This window comes from Thermobia domestica, chromosome 13, assembly GCF_964235325.1.
Source record: "Thermobia domestica chromosome 13, izTheDome1.hap1.1, whole genome shotgun sequence".
In the NCBI taxonomy this organism is placed as follows: domain Eukaryota; kingdom Metazoa; phylum Arthropoda; class Insecta; order Zygentoma; family Lepismatidae; genus Thermobia; species Thermobia domestica.
This window is the reverse complement of record NC_137466.1, coordinates 131,753,530-131,777,272: the sequence shown is the minus strand read 5'-3', so window position 1 is coordinate 131,777,272 and position 23,743 is coordinate 131,753,530. Positions and strand designations below refer to the sequence as shown.

General features: G+C 35.8%; 1 protein-coding gene across 1 annotated transcript; it reads right to left on the bottom strand.

The window, feature by feature from the left end:
* Window positions 1-271: 271 nt before the first annotated feature.
* LOC145669289 (actin, cytoplasmic-like) lies at window positions 272-23,743 on the bottom strand. Its single transcript, XM_081737605.1, has 5 exons — window positions 23,612-23,743; window positions 15,270-15,399; window positions 13,243-13,482; window positions 9,984-10,122; window positions 272-907 (listed from the first exon to the last, which is right to left on the bottom strand). Exons 2-5 carry the CDS (start codon window positions 15,393-15,395, stop codon window positions 279-281), a joined length of 1,134 nt encoding a protein of 377 aa, XP_081593731.1. The 5' UTR covers window positions 15,396-15,399; window positions 23,612-23,743; the 3' UTR covers window positions 272-278.

Below are 23,743 nucleotides of genomic sequence, written 5' to 3'. Positions count from 1 at the left end.
TGTCTCTCTTGAAAACTTACACAAAGTTTAAAATTGACAACATTACATTTTCGTGATTAGCTGCTTCACATTATCAATTGACGTATTTTGATTTGACTAAGGAAATCAGGAATAAAGAAGTCGAGGGCTAGAATACAGTTACTGATAAACACAAAATATAATATAAATATATTACACAGAAGTAAACTTTAATAAGTCAACAAGAAAAACATAAATTTTATTAAAGGAACATTTATAATATTAAATATAAAATTTAACGTTTATGGTTTTAATACTGTTTATAATGTAGGATCACTCTTTTTGTGAACAATCGACGGGCCATACTCTTCATAATCTTGTCGCGTCACCCACATCGTCTGAAAAGTTGGTAGAGTTGCTAGTAATGATCCACCAATCCAGGCGCGCTCATCTTGTTTAGCAGGCTGCGAAACAGAAATTTTAGTTGTCACTAAAGATTCGAGTTCCTTTTTCAATCGGTCCACCATTCCTCGAAACTCTGTGCTCCCGCCAGAAAGATGAACACTTTTGTATATATTATTGTGAATTTCCGGATGTGTTTGTTGTACACTTTTGTGGATAGCGGTGTGAATACCTTCAGCTTCTGATTCTATAAATTGTGGTTGGAACAAGGCTTCCGGACATTTAAATCTTTCTTCTTTCAACTTCAGAACACGGCCATCCGGAAGTTCATAGGTTTCTTCAAGTGAGTCGGACTTCGAGCTGTCTTCTAATTCTTTTTCATAGTCGAGAGATACATAACAATATCGTTTCTTCATTTTCCGAGCGATCTCTATTTCCGTACTTACATAAAGGCGATAACCGCGTTCATTCAACATACGAAGAAGAAAACTTGTTAAATCTTGTCCTCCAATCTCGTGACGAGTAATTCCTTTTTGTATTGCATAACCTATTTAAGAAAAAGTATCAGATTAGAGTTAAAATTATATTAAATAATAGGAATGCATATAACCAAGGAAGCATATAGAAACCTTGAACTTCTTACGATAACAACCAAAGAATTTACGCATTATAACTCTTTGAAAACACTTTACTTTTCTTACGTAAGATCCAAACTTAAATATACCTCACTCATTGAAAACACGTAGTAAAAGATCAAGCAGAATGCAAATTCTTACGTTTTCTCACATATAAAAAGACAGGAGTTTACCCAAAATATGAATCGTATGTAACTTACTTGGTAACTTTACACTTTAGGCACTTGAACGAAGGCGGACGTTGAAGGACCTTTTATTACACAGACTTTTGCACAAGAAAGTAGACTATACAAATGTAGTTGCAAAAATAATGTTCCACGTTCTATCCCTCGAAATACGCAAGGGAAATAGTGGCCTGCTCTACAGAAGGAAGATGTAGAATGCACAGTATATGCCACTTACGTGCTGGGGTAAAAGTGGGTCTGAAAAGGTAGGGGGACGGTAAGTAGTGGCATGACGTCACACCGTTCCCTCTGCCTACCTTTGCCCATTGTAATTTTTTAGGAACTCAGGGGGACGCCGTACATATTTTTTCGAGGTGGGGGATGGCATCTCCTCGCATTCCCCCTCACTTTTACCCCTGCTTACATGAAAAATTAGTGCTGTGTACGATAAAATCAATAAGAATTATAAAGATGTAGATATATTTAATTTTTCTGAAAAGTCGTTCAAAAAGCTATATTGAGTATTTAAAAAAAGTTTTCAAGGAAAATGTATTATATTTACTTAATATCCTATATTCAAGTATCAGTTTCATTATAATTTAATATTTTGTATTCAAGTATCATACGTATACATTATAATTGGGCAGTAATGCCTGTTGTATTGATAAATATATAAATAAATAAATAAAATATAAAACAAGTAACTATCGTTACGAAAAGAGGAAAGTGAAATATATTTTTGTGAATCCAACTGGATAAATTTACATTAGTCTTTATTCGAAATATTAAATTTTTATTAAGTGTTATCATCAGGTTTTCTTCCAGAAAATTTCAAGAGGAAGAGGAATTCAAAATACACTGCTCAAAAAATTAGGGGATAGCTGAAATATCACACAAGTCCTTAAGATAGTGTATGTATAAGCTTGTGCTTGACTCATATATATCACACAAGAAGGAATACTTTAAGATACACTAGAAAAATGGGGCACATACTGGTGTTGGGCACGGAAAACCTTGTTCACATGACTCATGAAACAAGACGGTTATATGTGCACTTCTCGAACTGCTCACATTGGTAAACTAGGTTATATGTGATCCTAGACATGCTCAATTGGATTGAGATCCGGAGAGCATGCTGGCTAATTCATCCGAGCGATACCCTCAGCTTCCAGCATCATATCCACTAACCGAGCTCTATGAGAACGAGCATTGTCATCCATGAAAAGTAACGAATCACCAATGGCACCAGCATAAGGAAGAACAAGAGGTTGCAGGATCTCATCCCTATACCTGAGAGCCATCAAAGAGCCATTCTGGATGATGTGGAGCTCAGTATGCCCCCCAATGCTGATTCCTGTCCACACCTTCAGTCCACCACCATGATACTGGGATCTTTCTCGCACAGACATGGGATTTTGTCGTGTACCACACTCTCTTCAGATGAAAACACGGCGATTGTCAGACTTTATACTGAATCGAGACTCATCAGAGAACAAAACATTACCCTATTCATTGTATCCCCACCCACGATGTTCCTCCGCCCACACTCTTCGTTCAACAGGGTGTCGTGCAGTTAATGGGACACATACCATAGGCCTACGAGCGTAGAGACCACCGTCTTGAAGGCGATTGCAGATCGTTTGAGTGGATATTGTGCGTCCTGTTGCTGTTCGGAAGGCTTGCTGGAGTAGAGTTGCATTCTGACGCCGGTTTCGATGGGCTGTTAACAAGAGATAATGACCGTCTCTGGCTGCAGTTGCTCGTGGACGGCTGTGTCATGTGTTTCTTCGAACACTTCCAGTTCTTTGAAATGGATTCCACAATCGGGAAATCAAACTTTGTGCCACTCCTATGGCATTTGACACCTCCCGCTGTGACTGACCAGCTTCCAACCTGCCGAGAGCTTACCATGTCAGCGATTCTGGCAAATCACGTTGTCGCGCCATTTCACTACGTGGATTTATCTTGCACTAAACATTCATAATGAGAACAGGGGTATCCTGGAGCTGGAATGTGTTGGCAGCGCCACACTACAAAATGACGTCTGGTAGCGCCACGTCACCGATCACGTGCACAGGTGTTTCAAACGGTTCGTTTGCACGTTGTGCCTTCATGCTAGTCGATTTTAATCCGAGCTGGATCAGATACAGTGTTATCACATTATTCCTAAGAAGTTTTACATGAGCTTTCATCTGATCCCCTAATTTTTTGACCAGTATATGGAGACTGCACTGGGATATTACATAGTAACTAAATAACGTACACTTAAGTGACATGTGATCATACGGCATGGCGCGTCCTCAGGTTGCGGATCGAGGAGAAGGCCTCTAGATATAGAGGTTAGCTGCGAATATACTGAATAAGCAGTCGCGGACAGACGATTAGGAGTGGCCCTCCAGCTTGGGGGTTTGGGTGAGGCTAACACCCTCATCCTGTAAAAAAAGGTACTTGTTCAGAAACATTCACAAAAGCCTCTGACAAGGACTGATAACTTGGCACGACCTCGGCAAAAGAAAATGGACATGAGATTTGGAACATGGAATATTAGAAGTCTTTATAGGGCAGGCGCGTTAAAATCTGTTACGAGTGAGTTAGAGAAATACAGGATGGACCTAGTAGGAATTCAGGAAGTTAGATGGGAAGGAAATGGGTCTGAGAATTCCGGAAATTTTACGTTCTTTTACGGGGAAGGAAATAAAAATCACCAGTTAGGAACAGGGTTTTTCGTTCACAAACGAATATGACCAGCAATTAAACGGGTTGAATTTGTTACTGACAGACTTTCTTTTATTACTCTCAAGGGACGGTGGTGTGATATTATTGTTTTAAATGTACATGCTCCAGCTGAAGATAAGGGTGACGATATAAAAGATAGTTTTTACGAAGAAGTGGAACGGATATTTGACCAACTCCCGCGATACCATATGAAGATTCTATTAGGGGATTTCAATGCGAAGGTAGGACGAGAGGATATTTTCAAACCGATCATAGGGAACGAAAGTTTGCATAAGGAAAGTAATGACAACGGTGTTAGACTCGTGAACTTTGCAACATCCAAAAACCTAATCGTAAAAAGTACAAAATTCCCACATCGCGACGTTCATAAATACACTTGGATATCACCAGACGGAAGAACACATAATCAAATTGATCACGTTTTAGTAGATAGAAGAAGGCAATCTAGCATAATTGACGTCCGGTCGTTTAGAGGGGCTGATTGTGACACTGATCACTACCTGGTAGTAGCGATAATACGGGAGAGGTTATCGTTCAATAAAGGTAATATTCAATGTCCGAAAACGGAGAGATTTAATTTAAAGAAATTAGAAGCGAGCCATGTAAGAAAGGAATACCAGATTGAAGTTTCGAATAGATTCTCGGTTTTAGAAGACTCGGAGTGCACTAGTGTTGAGGATACTTGGATTGAAATTAGAGATAGCATTAAAAGTTCAGCAGTAGAAAAATTGGGACACGCGGAAATACGTAGAAACAAACCATGGTTCGACCAAGAATGCATTAAACTAGCAGAGAAGAGAAAACAGGCAAAATTACGGTGGCTACAAAATCCGAATGAAATAACTACACAAAATTTCGCAGATATCAGGCGGGAAACTTCCAAAACTTTTAGAACAAAGAAACGCGATTTTTTGAAAGCTAAAATTAAGGAACTTGAAGATAATAGTAAAAAATAAAAATATTCGGGACATGTATAAGGGGATTAACGAATTTAAGAAAGGCTATCAACCTCGTGCTTATATATTAAAGAAAGCTGACGGAACAGTTCTCACCGATACGGATAGCCTCTTAAATAGATGGAAAGATTTCTTTGACGATTTGCTGAACACGCAGCCAAAAACTAATGCGCGTGGAGAAAAGGAGTTACACACCGCAGAACCGTATATTCCAGAACCCAATCGAATAGAAGTAGAAGCCGCTATAAAGAAATTAAAGAAACACAAATCTCCGGGTGTGGATGAAATTCCGGCTGAGTTAATTTTAGCTGGAGGCGAAAAATTGTGGAACAAGATACACAAACTCATTCTCCTTATCTGGAACAAGGAAGAATTGCCACAAGAATGGAAAGAATCAATCATTGTTCCAATTCACAAGAAAGGCGACAAAACTGACTGTAATAATTATCGAGGCATTTCTCTTCTGTCAACATCCTATAAAATCCTTTCAAATATTCTATTAGCAAGACTGACCCCATACGCAGATGAAATTATTGGAGATTATCAGTGCGGAATTAGACGAAATCGATCAACTATTGACCAAATATTTACCATTCGCCAAATACTCGAAAAAAAGTGGGAATACAATACGCCGGTACATCAACTATTTATTGATTTTAGAAAGGCTTACGATTCGGTTAGGAGAGAAACATTGTACAACGTTCTTACAGAACTTGGAATACCGAGAAAGCTAATTGGATTAATTAAGTTATGCTTAAGTGAATCCCAAAGTAAAGTCCGGGTAGGAAAATTTGTGTCCACGAGCTTTCACGTCGAAAATGGCCTGAAACAAGGAGATGCGTTGTCGCCATTATTATTTAACTTTGTGCTGGAATACGCTATAAGGAAAATCAAAGATAGCAACCAGGGCCTAGAGTTGAACGGCATTCATCAGGTGATGGCATATGCTGATGATGTAAATTTAATAGGGGATGATAGGAGAACAGTAGAAATAAATGCAGAGATCTTATTAAATGCTTGCAGGGACATGGGTTTAGAAGTAAATGCAGAGAAAACTAAATACATGGAAGTGCGTCGGGACCGTAATACTGCAAATTGTGGAGGCGTTAAAATATTAAATAATACTTTTGATAAAGTGGATACTTTCAAATATTTAGGATCAATATTAACAGACGAAAATCATATTCACGAAGAAATTAAATGCCGACTAAAAGCAGGGAATTCGTGTTACTATTCGATTCAAAATCTCTTGTCGTCGCGAATTCTGTCGAAGAATTTGAAACTTAAAATATATAAAACGATAATCATGCCTGTTGTTCTGTATGGTTGCGAAACATGGTCACTTACTCTGAGGGAAGAACATAGACTGAAAGTATTTGAGAACAAGATCCTGAGAAGAATATTCGGACCCAAGAGGAACGAGAATGGGGAATGGCGGAAACTTCATAACGAGGAACTACATAGTTTATACGGTTTACCCAACATTGTTAGGCTCGTCAAGTCTAGGAGGCTTAGGTGGGCAGGCCATGTAGCTAGAATGGAAGAAAGTAGAAACGCTTTCAAAGTCTTGACTGGAAGACCCATAGGAAAACGACCATTAGGAAGACCTAGGCGCAGATGGGAGGATAATATTAAGATGGATCTCGCAGAGATAGGAATACAAAGTAGAAACTGGATGCAGTTAGCTAAGGATAGAAGTCAGTGGAGAGCTTTTGTGAACGCGGCATTGAACCTCCGGGTTCCATAGGCCATAGAGTTAGTTAGTTAGTTAGTTAAGGTTCCCTGGAAGAAAAACCTGTTACCAATGATTAAAAGTTTGCTTTCATTAATTTGTTTTCATTATAATAAAATAAATAAAACATACTTCTTTCTTCAGATTACAGTAGTGTAGTTGGAAGGAGGATGTATCTAGAGTACAAGGTCATGAGTTATACCTCTATTTTCACCGAATGACTTCCTGTTGGAGAATGTGTGACTAGCACTATCGATGTTTATCCTCGTTGTAAAGTTTACTTTTTCTTTCTGTTTCTTTTCTTGAAGTTGGTGTTTTGCATTAATGGTGAACATACGAAACAAAGTGTATATAGACTATATTCAAAACCAGTAGCATCATTTCACAATTTCCTTGAAAAGGAGTCAAGATTCATAAGTATCAGAAGTTTTTAAGAATTGCTTTATCCGCCCGTCCTACTGTTGACAGGTATCATAGCAAAAACGATAAGAGATATCGCTTTATTTATTTATTTATTTATTTATTTGCAATCGATTCAGCATCTCAGGAATAGTTTTCATATTCCCCATTAACTCTCTATTGAAACTGAAAGTGGTTCATATAAGCCATTTCCGGCTTCAATGTTTATCACCATAAAACAAAAATGGTAAGATAGCGAGAAGCGGTCTTTTGCAAATGATTCACTGTCTCAAGGCAATGTTCCATGACTATCATGAACGCTCTACCAAAAATGGTTCAAATGCATATTACTTTTGGTTTCAATACTGGTTTCCACAGAGCAAGAACGGTAAAAGTGATCGAGATGTGGTTTTCTGTAATCGATTCATTGTCCTAGCAATATGTTCCATCTTCTTCATTCACCCTCTATTCAAATCGAAAGTGATTCAAATTAGCCTTTTTTGCTTTCAACATATATCGCAATGGAACAAAATTGGTACTAGATAGCGACAAGTGATTTTCTGCAAACGATTGAGGGTCTCAAGGGAACGTACAGGAGGACCATACTATCACAGCCTGCAACACTCTGCTGAAATTGGAAATGGTTGAAATTTACTACTACTTCCGTTTTCAACACTAATTTCTGTAGAACAAAAACGGTGAGAGATATCAAGATGCGTTTTTTGCAGTTGATTCAGCTCTTTAAGGGTAGGTTCTATAACACTCTCACAAAACCGGAAGTGTTTGAAATGTACTAGTACGTCCGGTTTCAATGCTGATTTTCGTGGAGCAAAAACAGTAAGAAATATCGAAATGCAGTATTTTTGGCAATCGATTTAGGTTCCCAAGAATAGGTCTATCTCCACCTTTACCATTCTACTGAATCCAGAATTGGTTCAAATTAAAAATTTCCTGCTTCAACATTTATCGCCATAGAAGAAAAAAAGATAAAATATAATGACAAATAATTTTGTGCAACCGATTCAGAATATCAAGAGTACATATAATCACAACCCGCAACACTCTACCTAAACCGGAATTAGTTGAAATTTACTAATACTTTAGATTTTATTATTGATTTCTATAAGTTTAAAACGAGAAGAGATCGAGAGGCAGTTTTTCTGCAATCAATTTAGGTTACCAAGAGTAGTTTCCATCTCCTCCCTTAACCATTTATTTACTCTGGAAGTGGTTTAAATTAACGATTTCCAGTTTCAACCTTTATCAGCATAAAACGAGAACAATAAGGCATTCCGAGTAATTGCTTTTTGATATGGATTCAGCATCCGAGGAACATTTTATATCTTCGATTTTTATCAATGTATTGCAGCTAGTAGTTATAAATGTACTACTTGAAGTTAAAGTATTGAATTTCCATAGTTTGAAAGTGTACTGTAGTTTCTCATTGTGAAACAAAAATCACTTATTCTAAAAATACGCGTGGTACCACATTTTCGAATACACTACTTCCCAACAAGCCATCAAACTTCGTGCTTGGGTCTCGAATTTGTCTCTCCCATTATACAGGATAAAAACTACATCTAATGAGAGCAGGCTAGGTAGTAACTCTGAGCCCTGCTATGAGTCCAGTTTTCCTCAGCATGAAACATAGACATGAACTGAGTGAATTGAGAAGAGATACTACTATCATTGGACATCATTTCTTTGGTTGATTTGTATGGTTAATCACAGCCAAATTACGAGATTGTATATTTAATCTATAAATTACTTCCATTTTCTTGTAGTTATTTTGGGCAACGGCACTTAAAAGTACACAATTTGTTGATAAGAAGAAGAAGAAAAATGTAGAATATATGTTGATTTTGTATAAATAATCATGTAATGTGAGTTGATGAAAAGAAGATAGGTATTTGTCTGTTGTTGCTATGGCAAGAGAATAAATATACATAAAATAAGAAGAATAAAAGTTAGAATCATTAAGGTGTTTAATCGTATTTACCAATTTTTGTGATTCGAACTGTGGGCTATAAATGTAACAAGAAAAAAATATACAATATTACGTTACAAAATTGCTGACCTAAACCCAACAGTTGGTAACGTAGTAACGAAGTGGACAGGTGCAGATGTCATTTAGTTGGCGAAACGGTTCGAACGCCGCACTACGACAGATCGGAGCAGGATGGTGCTACAAAGGATGGTACCCTCAAATCGCCATCATCTTGCACATGCTCGTCATCCGGAGTTCTGAACGTTGCTGTTCATCCCTCTCACTTCATAATGTCAGAACAGAGTTTCATGCTCTCAGATTCCTGGGAGAGCATTTGTAGGAATGCTTAGAATGCATCAGTAAAACAAACCAAACGATTTGAGTGGTATGGTGTGACACCTGTATGAAATAGGCACTAGTGCAATGATAGACTGTGCTATGGAGTGATGAATCAAGATTCACATATTTCCAGGAAGATGGGAGAGTTTGAGTGATGCCAAATCAACAAACGCTTCGCAGCTGACTGCATTGTGCCAACACAGGAAAAATTCAGTGGTGGTAGTGTTATGGTGTAAAGTGTTTTCAACTGACATGGGCTTGGTTCGCTCTTTGTTATCTCTTGTAAAATGTTTAGCTCATTTTTCTGAACATTTTGACAATTTAGTGTATCTAATAATATGGCAATTTACAGTATGGACCAATGCTCTAATTATGATAACAATGAAATATTTTTGTACAACGACTGAACTGGTTTGCTCTAAGCCTCCAGATCCATTACATCAAACACAAGTGGAATGAATTAGATTGTTCTTTCTGTCCCATCCGAATTGTCCTAATACGCTGCCAGCGTTGGTTGCCGCCTTGAAAGAGAAATCAAAAATTGATGCATGTTGAGATCCAGGAAAATGAAGGCTCGACGCCTTATTAGGAAACTCGTCAATTTTTTCGCTCGGCAAGGTACGACTGTTCGATGACTTGATAAGAAATAATGTATATATAAATCAATATACATACCGTCATAGACAGGAACTGTGTATGATACATTCTCTCCGACATCATGAACGACACCTGTCAAATGCCCAGTTGAATACAAGAAAAGAACTTGATGAATTGCTACGTACAATGATGGTGGATTGAATGTTTCAAACATGACCTGAAAAAATGTCTATATTAGTGAAGTAGAAAGAGTTATATTCTTTCCAGGTAAAATTATTATGTAACTTTTTTGTAAACAATTTGTAATCCGGATATACAATATGAGAAATTGAAACGTAAAATAAATTATTAAAATTGTTTACTTACAAACTTTTAATTTTTATGATATATCATAAAATTAAAAGTTTGAACATGCATGCTATTATCTAAAATTAATGTAAAATAAGAAATAAGCACTACTATTAAGACTTATGTGACCACGTTGGTTCGATCAAAATGTCCCTCATATATATCGTATCATATCTATAATGTAAAGCCCCGCTGACGCCCAGGAAGGTTATACTGTTCATTTGGTGTGATCAGGAAAATATCATGCATCTTTAGTTGCCGTCGCCCCTCAGGTGGATAGACTGGAATTTGTATTGCTGACAGTTAGTAGCGGGAGTACACCTTGAAGTTTTAAAAAAATGTCCTGAACTAGTTAGCAGCAAGGGTGTCGTTTCCCACGCTGACAATCTTATACTAGGCCGCATACATTTTTTACAACCCATTAGAAATTGAGAGAACTTTACCGAGAGGCTTTAATGCACCAACAATATAATAAGACACATGACATCATTATACCATCATGTGTTTTGGTCTCTGGAGAACTTCTTGAATGGTGTTAAGTGAGTTTCATTAAAGACCTGAGACAACCAAGTGTCAAATTTTTTGGACCAGAAACCATATAAGTTCCATTGCGACGGGATTATGGTGTGGTTTAAAATTGGCAAAAAATTATCAACCATACTGTTATATTTAAATCACTCTCAATTTTGATGTCCGAAACATCAATATTTTTAGACAATCTGATATCATATCAAATACTATGAAGTAGAATGATAGGATCTTAAAATGTAAATAAGTAAGTAAAGTAAGTAAATTTCCATTACAGGCAATATCATTATTAGCAACGGTTCACAATTTTTTCCAAAATTGAAAAAACCTTTGTTCATATATTTTTTCCAAAAAGAAATGTGAATGGTGAATAGTTCTTAGAAACTATATCATTCTTGTCTTTCGAGAAGCCTTTTAAATATTCATTATAGCATTTAATTCTAACCAATATTTATATTTGAGACACCCCAACACATGCCAAATTGAATTAAATTCGGATAAGTTTTACAACAGTTATTGCTGAACAGACAGGCAAGCATATTCACAATTTCATTTCCTGTCCACATTCTAGAAGCTCTCTTATGCATATTATATTTATGTATAACACAAGATAAAGTAAGAGATGATGAATGATGAAGATAGGTGGATTACGCACGCGTAAGGTTTCCTTATGTAATACCGTGTGTTCAATTTTTTAACTCATTCAAGCTCTGGAACATATTGAAGACCCGAATCCTTACTGGAACATATCGAAGCTTGCTTTTTTCAGAGCATGCACCCTTACACTAAGCAAGTGTGAGCCAGAACAGTAAACTATACAGAGTGAACCATAATTCCCGAATGGATTGTATCACATACTGTTACCATGAGAATAAGATTGATATTTATGTTTCTTGTGATCGCCCTAGTAGAAGTATCAAAAAATGTTCTGACCACCATTTTCCTCTTATTGTGCAGATTGCTTGCAGTAGACAAGCAGAAAGTGCGAGATTGAAAAATTCACAGTTGCGGAGAGAACAAAAATTATTGAACTGTATTTTGAAAAGCTAAGATCAATTATCTAAACACAAAGAGCGTATTGCCACCAGTTACGTGTCAGGGATGCACATTCTTAGTCAATGACTCGTCATTTAGTTGGACGTTTCTGAGCGTATGGTTTGGTAGCGGATTTGCCATGGCCCAGGGAGATCATACTCGGCAAGAACGTACGCAGCAATTGAACGGGTTCGGAGGAGTGTCAAAGAAGCATCAAAAGTTTCCACACGAAGAGGAGTTGGCCACGCCAGATTGAGTCAAATGACACTGCGCCACATTTTAAAACATGATTTGCTCCTGTATCCCTGCAAGATGCAACCGGTGCAACAACTACAGAAAACATTATGGAACAGCCTCAGATTTGCTACGAATTCAGGAGTTAGTTCTTGAGAATGCAGATTTTTGACAATTTGATTATGAGTGACGAAGCACATTTTCATTTAAATGGCTACGTAAACAAACGAAATTGTAGGTTTTGAGGTACCATAAGGAATCAACAGGTTGTCCATCAACGTCCATTTTACCCTGTGAAGTGTACGGTATGGTGTTGTGTTACATCTCAGAGAATCTTTTTCGAAGATGACAAGGACAATGTAGTGGCCATCTCCGGTGCACGATATTGGGCGATGATTCAAGAAGTTTTGCACCCTGCAATGGAGAATATGCTAAACGTTTGGTTCTAGCAAGATGGAGCCACAGCGCACACATCGAAAAATACAATCGTACTTCTGCAATCTATTTTTGGGCATTGGATCATTTCACGAAATGCATCTATTCATTGCCACCTTGATGGTCGGAGTTGACGACATAGATTTTTACCTTTAGGTCCACTTCATAGTATGGATATATGTCAATAAACCTGAAACAATACAGCAGCTCAAGGAGAACACCCACACGGAAGTCCAAGCGATAAATATTGCAACTTAGAGAAGTGCAATGACAAATATTGTGGCAAGCGCTTATGCGTGTAAACAACATCACGGTGAATCATTTTCCGCATGTAGATAACAGAAATCTTCCATATGTAATATATTTTATACCAGCATTTAAATATATATTGGTAACATACGCGAGGTGTTATGCTGTTTTGAAACCCCTTCATGACTTATAGCCTAAACTAGTTTTTATTGAACTAATACTACACTGCTCTTTATATTCAAATAACTTTCCATCGTAGTTAAATGGCTACTGTCTTCGCCTTTAATGTGTGTTTCATTTTTCTTTAAATTTCAGTAAGAGTAATGCTGACGTGATCTCTCGAATCACTGTTTGTCTCGTAGAGTTTTAATATAGAAATGTGACATTAAATATCAAAGAAATGAAAAAATAACGTAAAAGAAATTGTAGATAATACTAATTCTTCTTGATGTTCTATTAGTATAAAATCTCTTTCATGATAAGATCATCAAATGTTAAATGCTATTACCTGTGTCATCTTCTCGCTGTTCACCTTTGGAACAAGGGGCGGTTCAGTAAGCAAAACTGGCTGATCCTTGGGATCTGTTCGCAAAATTTTGCTGTAAATATGTTCCCAAATGTTCACCATATCATCCCAGTTATCTACCATCCCATTTTGGATTGGGTGTCTTAAGTTCAATATATCAGCCTTCAATTGAGCTTCATTACCAATGAAGTATTCTTTTAAATCAGGATTTTTTGAAGCTACCTGCAAAGAAACGACATTTCTAAATTATATTCTCTTAATTAGTTCATTTTATCTAACGTAATAGAATGCGTAACTTAAAGTTTATATCCTTTTTTTCTTTTATTTCTTATTGGGTCAATTAGTTGAAATTTCCAAAGCTGAAACAATGGTACAAGAAATGTATATCTGATGTTAACGAATGAGAAGATCAAACTTAGTTCTGTCCTCAGAACTTTTATATAATTATATTACCTATTTTACTCTGTATCTAACTTTGTTCTAAACAATTTCTCAACGACAACAACAGGTACGAGTCAACTGTCATCTTCGTCTGTTATACTCATTAAAGTTATTTACTCATTATGAAATTTTAGCAGAAATGGATCAAACTGTTGAGGAATAATATTTATGTGTGTGTGTGTGTGTGTGTGTAAATTCATAATTATTCTTTGCTCTTTTTCTTGTCTCGCATTTTTTGTTGTATTCTTGAGTCCAGTCGAGCTGGAAATTCTTTAAATATAATAGTTAAGTATAAAGAAAACAATGTTCCAATGTATGTGCTTTTTAGGGTTATATTCCTGGTAGAATCACATTGTTTTCATTCTTGTCATCGTAATGCAATTAGATACTTACTTGCTCAAGAAAATAACGAGATACGTCTTGAAGGTAAAATACAGTAATAACCAAGAACTCCCAATGGCATTCTACTCTGGTGTAATTTCACTTGGCTAGTTGAACTCATAGTGAATATATATAAAATATAAATGTTCCAATGCATTTGAAATGGACTATTTGGTTGAGTTGGGTTGATTTTGAGTTTAACGTCCCGTTCAGCAGCGAGGCTATATGAGAGGTGGACCTAATGATTAACGTGGAGTCCGAACCACATGAGCTCCCGCCGGAAATCGAACCCGGGTCTCCCACGCCAAAGGCGTGTACGCTAACCGCTTAACCACGAAGGAGCTTCGTCTATTTGGTGGGAACGGCATTAATCATTGACCTACCATCTGGTGGCATCACTGTGTCGATGTCACATAACATATTAGGGTTCTGTCCGCTGGGAGCCTCATTTAATCTCTTCTCTTCAGCTACACCTCACTTTCTACTTGTATGTTTCTTTCATTGTTGAAACACATTTAGTGCTCAACATATTTTCTAAATTAGTATTAGACATAAAGTAGTTACAAGTAGTACTGATATTTTAATCATTCAAAGCACTAATAACATTAGAATTGAAAGTAAGAATAATTGAGGGGGTGAGCGCAACATTGGTTTAGCCCTCATTTTTAAAAATGGAGAAAAATCAAGTTAAACTTAAACACATGTTTTTTTTACAATACATATATGTACAATGTATGACACATTCAACCACTTGTGGTTGCTTTAGGTATATTGTTCAAAAAGCACATGTATTTAACTTTAACTTGATTTTTCTCCATTTTTAAAAAATGTGGGTTAGACCACTGTTGCACTAACCCCTCAATTGCAATTGCATTTATAGTGGAGAGGAATATGCAGAGCATAAGTGTTAAGAAACTCTACTGAAGACAATGAAGAGATCACGTGACACGTAGATTTGTGAATGAATGGCACATGTATAGCTACTGTTACTAATGAATATATTAATGAATTGACTCCATTATCAAACCCGACCCAGATAATCACCCTAGCTATCTAGTGCAATAAAACAGAATTCGAAAGTTCACGAGTTATCGTGTGGAATAATGTGTACGTACTTATACACCTGAACATAGTGAATTTCAATCTTACAAGTCTCACTTGTGTGATCTTAGTAAGCATACTTTTACCTTTCCAAGTGGTCTTCCAACAACAGTAGGTATTTTTGCTCTGGGAGAATCTTCTCCAGCGAATCCAGCTCTGCAGAAAAGAGAGCCATGATCTATCACTACAGCCACCTTTTCCCCATTGACCATCTTGCTAAAAAAAAAAAGCAATTAACTAAATTACATTGTCTTTAATTTACGTTATAGGAATTGATTGTGAAAAAATGTCGAAACATAAAAAAACATAATTGATTGATAAATCTCACTAAAGTGAAGAGGATTGTGTGGGTGAATGTAAGGCTCATAAGTAGTTTTCCAGAAAATAATAATAAATGAGATTTACATTTCAACAAGGAAAAACACTTAAAGACTTCAGGACTCCATCAAGCAAACTCTATCAAAAGATCGAGTAGACACAATAGAATAAAGTTTATTAGAACCCAAGATAATAAATACAGCTCAACAATTATAGACAAAATTTTTTTCAAGATAACTTCGAAGAAGATGACAAAACGAACTCGGCCATCTCAACTATCACTCTGAAGTAGAGATGAAAAAAAGCTGGCTTTTTTGAATCGATGGTTTTTTTCACATAAAAAGCCGGCTTTTTAGGGAAAAAAAAACGAGAATTTTCGAAATTTTGGCTTTTTTTCATTTTCATGATTTTTCTATCTAAATAGCTTTCTTATAGTATATTCTATACTAGATAAGAATTCCATGACCTGAATGCCATATTTCGCTCTGAAATTCACCATCAAAATGAATGGAGCACATGTTTTACGAATTAAAGCTAACATGAAGAATGTAGTATTTGAGGGTAATTTTAGAGGCTATTTAACTTTATTTTAACTTTTGAGTTATCGACATCTTTTTCTTCTCTAGATCATTTTAGCTTGTCATCCGTGTTTCATTTCCATGAGCTTAGTACTCTAGCTTTTAGCACAAAAGTTGAATTTAAGTTTTTCTATGTATCCGTCAAAGTGTACGTTTTTCAATATATCCGTCAAACCGTACTTCAACATTTCTGTTACACTGTAGCTGTGGAACGATTTAGCAATAATTTTCCGGATACAACTTTGAATACTAATTTATAGGCTATAAATATTCAGTAGTGGATTTAGAAAAGTACTTTGGGATGGTTTTCTCTAATAGTTTCGTTTTCTAAAATGTCCTAATTTTATTTGTGAGGAGCTTGAAGTTTATGAGTACAGGCATAATTAATATTTCGTTTCGTTTATATATTTAGCCATAATCTTCCGAATACAACCTTGGAGATCATTTTATACTGAGAATCAGTGGTGGATTTAGAAAAGTATTTTGAGAGAGGATTTTCTTACTAATGTTTAGTTTTTCTAATCATTCGTAATTTTTATTTGACGGGAGCTTAAAGTTTATGAGTAAAGGCATAACTAACAGCTATTTCGTTTGTTTTAGACATTCCGTAATTTGGGGGAACAGGCTTCAGTCCGAAAGACAGCCCCCTAACCTTCGCAAAACCGTAATTGCTGGTAATTTGTAATAATAACAATTTAAAAACAATAAGCAAAGAAATCGGCCAACTCACAATACACGCACTATTTCTATTTCACAGATGGAATGAAGAAAAGCTTTGTCAGAATGGTCGAATGGTGGGTTGAATCCCGGACTTCCCGATAGAAGCGCAAAAGCTCCATCCAGTCACGTTTGTTGTGCAGTTGTATTTATCTTAAGTTAGATGTATTCCGTAGTCCTTTTTTTGTGATGGTGGGGAAGGGGGAGGAGAGTTTCGTAATGAATTGAAGGGTGTGAGCAAAGAACATGGTAACCAACAAATCAATTGCTGAGTTTTGCATCACCAGATAGATAGCAACGCATACCGCTTCTTTTAATCCTTCATGTATAGTCTTATGTGAAAAATCAGCTTTCCAACTTTCAAAATGGATTGTGCAGCAGAAAATCTCTAATTTCTTAAAATAGTAAAATTGTGGGTTACCATGTTCTTGCCTCACACCTTCTATATGTTGAATCCCTCGTGTTAAAAATTCAGAGAACTTGACTGAGTAAACCGTGATGGTAGTTATATAAAACTGTAGAATTTCAAGAATATACAGAACCAAAAGCTCTAGATATGCAGCCTTTAAGTGTGTCATATAAATCTAAGTATTTCTCTTATGTTTTATTTTAATTTTATTTTGTTCCAAAAAGAGGGTATCGTATATTTTGAAGTAAAAATACTACATAGAATTTTGCTAGTTATTGGTGTATTTTTTAAAAGAAGTATTTACTTTTAGGTTTGGCTATTTTACATCAGCTGTTTATTCTTTTTTTTTTTAAAAAAATAAACAACTGGTTTAAACTAAAAAAAAGAAGAACGATAAATGCGAATCGTATGAACTTCATACTGACGTTTCCACATATCAAACCATATGCATTAGTTTTATTTCCTTTTCACCTTTTAATCAAGGTGTCCCGTGTTCAATTCTCAGTCGAACCACTACCCTTCTTTCATGCGTAAACAAAGTAGCGGTTCGGATGTCACTTTAAGTGAAAGTCTTCTCCTTGATAACCTAGGCATTACATAAGTATGTTAAGCCTGAACATACGAAACGAAACCAAATTGTATATTTCTGCATGCCTGAATGGCTGTTTTATATAGAAGACAAGGTTGCTTAAATATATTGATAAAAATTGGCCAAATTTATCGATTGCCTACGTAGCTTTCAACATTAGCTTGGATTGGACTTTCAATGATATGTACGTACTAAATTTGTAATTTAATACCTCAGTTTTAGCGTACTGATTATGATACGTTGACCTTTAAATTTTATATGCAAAGCAATAACAGGATTTTTCCGTTATTGTTTTACATTTAGAATAATGACGGGATTTTCCTGATGGCTAGGGCGGGAGTTGCCCAATTTAAGAAATTTACTGGCCGGACTTCTTTAAGCTTATGTGACCTCTTCCAGCATAACCCCGTTGTCGCATAATAACACCAAGACGAAACAAACTTATTTCTGTCAATATATAATATAAATACATAAAGCAAAAATACCTAAATCCAATAAACCTGATTTAAACCAAAAAAACCTAGTTTAAACTCCCACTAAACAACGGGTTTTTTGGCATTTTAAAAAACAACCATGGTTCTTGCCAACCCTGCTTATTTTTGTTTATAGGAGGTTAAAAAATCTTATTATATACATTGGTTAAACCTTTGCAATTCATAATGTAAATATGTTGAGAAGTAAAATTGTTTGAAATATCTTTTCGAAATTCATGGTTTATTTTCGAGGTTTTATATTATTATCGACATCAACCACTACTTAAATGACTTTTTGTGTTATAGAGAAGCGAAACAAAATCTACTTAATGAATTTAAAGCAGAATTTTGAAAAAAGCCCAAAATTTCCCAAGCAAAAAAGCGAAGCAGAAAAAACCGAGTTTTTTTTTCCAAAAAAGCCGGTTTTTTTCCGAGCCCTTGCATCTCTACTCTGAAGTCTTCCCCTCCCTCAACAAGTTATATATATTATAGCATAGTTATTTATTTACAAGAAGTACGATAGTTTGAAGCATGATATTAAACTGTATTAAAATATTAGGTATAACGTCCCTTACCTCGGCAATCAGAAGGAGGTTGATTACATGCAGCTGAATGAATTACAAGTGAGTTTCGTTTCAGAGTGCGAAACTACCGTAGAACTACAAAATATTCGATTTCAATACTAGAACTGGAAGTAGTACATCTATATATTCTGGTTATAACAGAAGGATAAGATTAAACGTAAAACAAGAAGGGGGCGTACTGCATATACTGCCATATACCCTCGACTACTGCCTTGGCTCCTAGTAATCTCAAACTTGGGCATTTTATTTATGAAACCAGCAGTTTGTAATGATCGTGAAATAAAATAAGTAAATCAATCTTACTGGATGTATGTCTTGTCCCCTCTTCGTAATGAAACACTTCTTTATTTTCTTCACAGAGAAACTGATTCTACTAACAGAGTTGAATTTAAAATTAATGTAAGTCGGTGGCGGCTCTTGAGAGAAGTCATATAGGTAAAAAATAACAATTTTATAGCTATAAACTAAGCAAAGAAAACTTACGTGTACCTAATGTACATTTATACATGTGTAAACAATTAATACATTACGCAAATTTTCATCTCTCTGCATGTAGCGAAAAATTGTGTTGTTATCCATGTTATTCCATCAACATCCACCAATTTTCTAAGTGATAAGCAAAGTCTTATAAACAGGATTTTACAAAAATTTGTCATAATATTTTGAGAAGGGATTACTCATATCAAAATACGAATAAAATATATTCATTTTTCAGAATTTCCTATATTTGCACAATAATTTTTAGGGAGGCTGTTTCGGAGTACTTGATCACTCTCCACCTATTTCTCTAAAAATTGATGTGTAGGTACTAAACCATTCTTAAACATGAATATTTGGATAGTTTAAATACAAGTTCCTCAGTAATGTCTTGACCAGACTACGATAGATCCCATAGTAGTGCGGCTATTAGTGCAGTAAATGAAGCTCAAATTTTAATGAAGAAAGGAGCAAATTAGTAACAAGCTGAAAATTGGTACAGATGTTGGGAATGTCGTTCTAAACAACATACTAAAAGTTCCCTGATATTCCACGTGACCTTCGCCGCCATATTGGAAAATGGAAGCCAGAAGTGCCCAATCAACAATACCCAGATAGAAATAGCAATATTTTCGCTATGGTTGAACATAAATCTATAAACTTAGTGCTGTTTTATAGAACATACGGAACACAATATTTTTATAGCGAAACAATTTTTCATAAAACGCATACTTTTAGAAATATTTAGCTCTAAATTCTAAAATTCCGAAATTTACCATCAAACTGATTTACAATTTTATTAAACTTAGGAAGTAATTATTAAAAAGTTAAAATTTGACATACATGTTGGTAAAATTTATTTAAATGACATACTAAAATCTTACAACTTCTTCATTCGCCATATTGGAGAATGTCCAAATGTCCGAAGTAATGGAAAGTTATTTTGTTAAATAGAATACAAAACTTAGACTGGGTTAAATGTTAGAGAAACTGTCAATGCAGTCACCAGAATTCAATTGCGATTAATGCTGGTGGGAGGGGCGAAACATTATGAAGTGTTTAAGGTTGTCGTCCATCATCTTGGAATCAACCTGTTTATTTTAAATACCAACATGGTCGTGTGACATATTAAACAACATTCTCGTTCAAAGAGAAACTCAACGGTAAGGTTATTTTTCCAAACCCTTCAACAGTTTTGATGTTATGAATAGATTTAGGATATGTTATGTGAGAAATGCTGTGAAATGTGCTGTGTGAAGTTTCGTATTAAAGGATATAAATAAAGTAAAAAGCAAGCTTAGTAACATCTCACATTATGTATTCTTTAATAACCAGGAAAGAAGAGAGCTATCACACAAAAGACAAATACAATCACATGACATGCTCAGTATGCCACCGTTCTGTTCTATTCATATCCTTAACCGTGAGACCAATGTTTGTGCACTCTGCGAAGCATAGTTGGTGATATTTGTTCACAGGCAATAATGATTCTCCTTTTCAGCTAGCCAATGTCATTAATTTTACACTTGTAGACAATAGCTTTAAAGTGCCCTCAAAGATAGAAATCCAACTCAGTTAGGTCGGGCGATCTTGCTGGTCACTCAACTGGTTCATGCCGACTTATCAAGCAACCGGAAAAATGTTAATTCAGTCATCCTTTACATTACGGCCATAATGCCGCGGTGCCCCATCTTGTTGCCAATATCAATGAAATTTCCCTTCCTCTTTCATCAAACGTGGCATAAGACTGTTTTCAAGCATATCTCCATATTGTGCAGCATCCAAGGTCCCATCAATGAAAATATGTCCAATAAGTTATTTGCCCCATATTCCACTCCACACCATTGCCTTAGCTGCACCTTGCATCTTTGATGAATCTATCTAATTAAAATTTGCATTAGCCCAGTACCGGACATTTTGGTTGTTAACCTCACCTGTTACATTGAAATTTGTCTCATCACTAAAAACAATGTTGTGAGGAAAGACTGGGTCACGAGCTATCTGGGCGAACGCTTACTCACAAAAATCTACTGGTCTATCAGAACCATCCTCTGAGAGTTTTGATTCATCTGTAATTTTTAAGGGTGTCACTTTTCCCTTTTTAATATTCTTTGAACACTTTTGACTCTAACATTACGATCACCTGACAGACGTTGCACACTCTTCGTAGGACTTTTCACCAATACATCCAACACAGCTGCTGATATGTCTGGGTCAGTTGCATTTCGTGGTCATCCTGATTGAGGTAAATCATCATATCCGGTTGCACTGAATTTGCGGATTAGTTTTCGTACAGCACTGCTCGCGATTAGGATGTCTTCTTTGAAGACGGCTATTATTATTGCTGAACTGTTTCCTCCAGCCAAAAGGATAATTTCGATTCTTGCCTCACTAGTTAATATACTGTCCTACCTACAAGAAAAAAGTAAAGAGACAGTCTGTTCCCGTCTATACAATGCTCCCCACATAACAAAATTTAAGTCTAAATGATAACACAATCTACCCTAAATCTATTCACGACTTCAAAACCGATCCAGGTTTTTTAAAAAATATTTACCGTAAGATTTCTCGGTACTGGGCAAAATGTTCAGTACTGGGCTAATACAAATCTTAATTAGATAGATGCATCAAAGATGCAAGGTGTAAGTTAATGTAATGGTGTGGTGTAAAATATGGGGTAAAAATTTATCGGGTCTGTTTTCATTGATGGGAAATATTGGACCTATTTTCACTAATGGGACCTTGGATGCTGCACAATATGGAGATATGCTTGAAAATACCCTTATGCCACTTTTGTTGAACGAGGAAGAATGACTTCATCAATATTGGCAACAAGATGAGGCACGGACGCATTATGGTAGAAACATAATCGATGGATCAATGAACACTTTGCCAGTTAGTGGATAGGTCGGCATGAACCAGTTGAATTGCCAGCAAGATTCCCCGACCTAACTCAGTTGGATTTCTGTCTTTGTAAGCACTTTAAAGCTACTGTATACCAGTGTAAAATTAATGGCATTGACTACTTGGAAAGGAGAATCATTATGACCTGTGAACAAATATCACCAACTATGTTTCGCAGAGTGCACAAGCACTGGTCTCACGGTTAAGGATATGCGTAGAACAGAACGGTGGCATACTGAACATGCCATGTGGTTGTAATTGTTTTATGTGTGTTAGCTCTCTCCTTTCCTGGATATTAAAGAATATATGTGAGATGTCACTAAGCTTGTTTTTACTTTATTTTTATCCTTTAATTCGAAACTTCACACAGCACATTTCACAGCATTTCTCACATAACGTAACCGAAATCTATTCATAACTTCAAAACTGTTGCAGGTTTTGGAAAAATAATATTACCGTTGGGTTTCTCTTAGAACGAGGATATTGTTAAACATGTCACACGACCATGTTGGTATTTAAAATAAACAAGTTGATTCCAAGATGGCGGCCACCAAGATGGCAGAGGACAACCTTAAACACTTCATAATGTTTTGCTTCTCCCACCAGCATTAATCGCAATTGACTTCTGGCCGACTGCGTTGACAGTTTCTCAAATTTACAGTCCAGATTTGGCATTTTACTTAACAAACGATTACCATTCAATTACTTCGGACATTTGGACACTTTCCAATATGGCGAACGAAAAAGTTGTGGGATTTTAGTATGTTATTTAAATAAATTTTACCAACATCTATGTCAAATTTTAACTTGTTAATAATTACTTCCTAAGTTCAATAAAATTGTAAATCAATTTGACGGTAAATTTCGGAATTTTAGAATTTAGAGCTAAATATTTCTAAAAGTATGCGTTTTATGAAAAAAAAATGTTTCTCTATAAAACATATTGTGTTATCCATGTTCTATAAAACAACACTAAATTTATCTCTTTAGTGAAGATATTGCTATGTTTATCTGGGTATTGTTCATTTCGCACTTCCGGCGGCCATTTTCCAATATGGTGGCGAAGGTCACGTGGGATATCAGGGGACTTTTAGTATGTTGTTTAGAACATCGTTGCCAACATCTGTACCAATTTTCAGCTTGTTACTAATTCGTTCCATACTTCTTGGTAATTTGACTGCACTAATGAATTTTTAAATGTCACTTGTTTCACGTTTTCGGCACCCTATAACTCCGAAAGTATCCATTTTTGAGCACAGGTCTATATGAACTTTTTCTTATTTTGATGTGAGGAATCTGTTTCCAAAATATGGTGACATATTTTTGTAACACCCTGTATATTCTTCTTAAATATTCTATATAATATAATAAAATATTACCTTTATGGATGTTCCTAATTGCAGATGTCGAATCCTCGAAGTCGATCTTCATAAATTCATATTTCGAAGTGGAATGTTTATTTGATAAAAGATTGCAGAATCTTTATAGTAGATAAATGCATTGATTGCAAG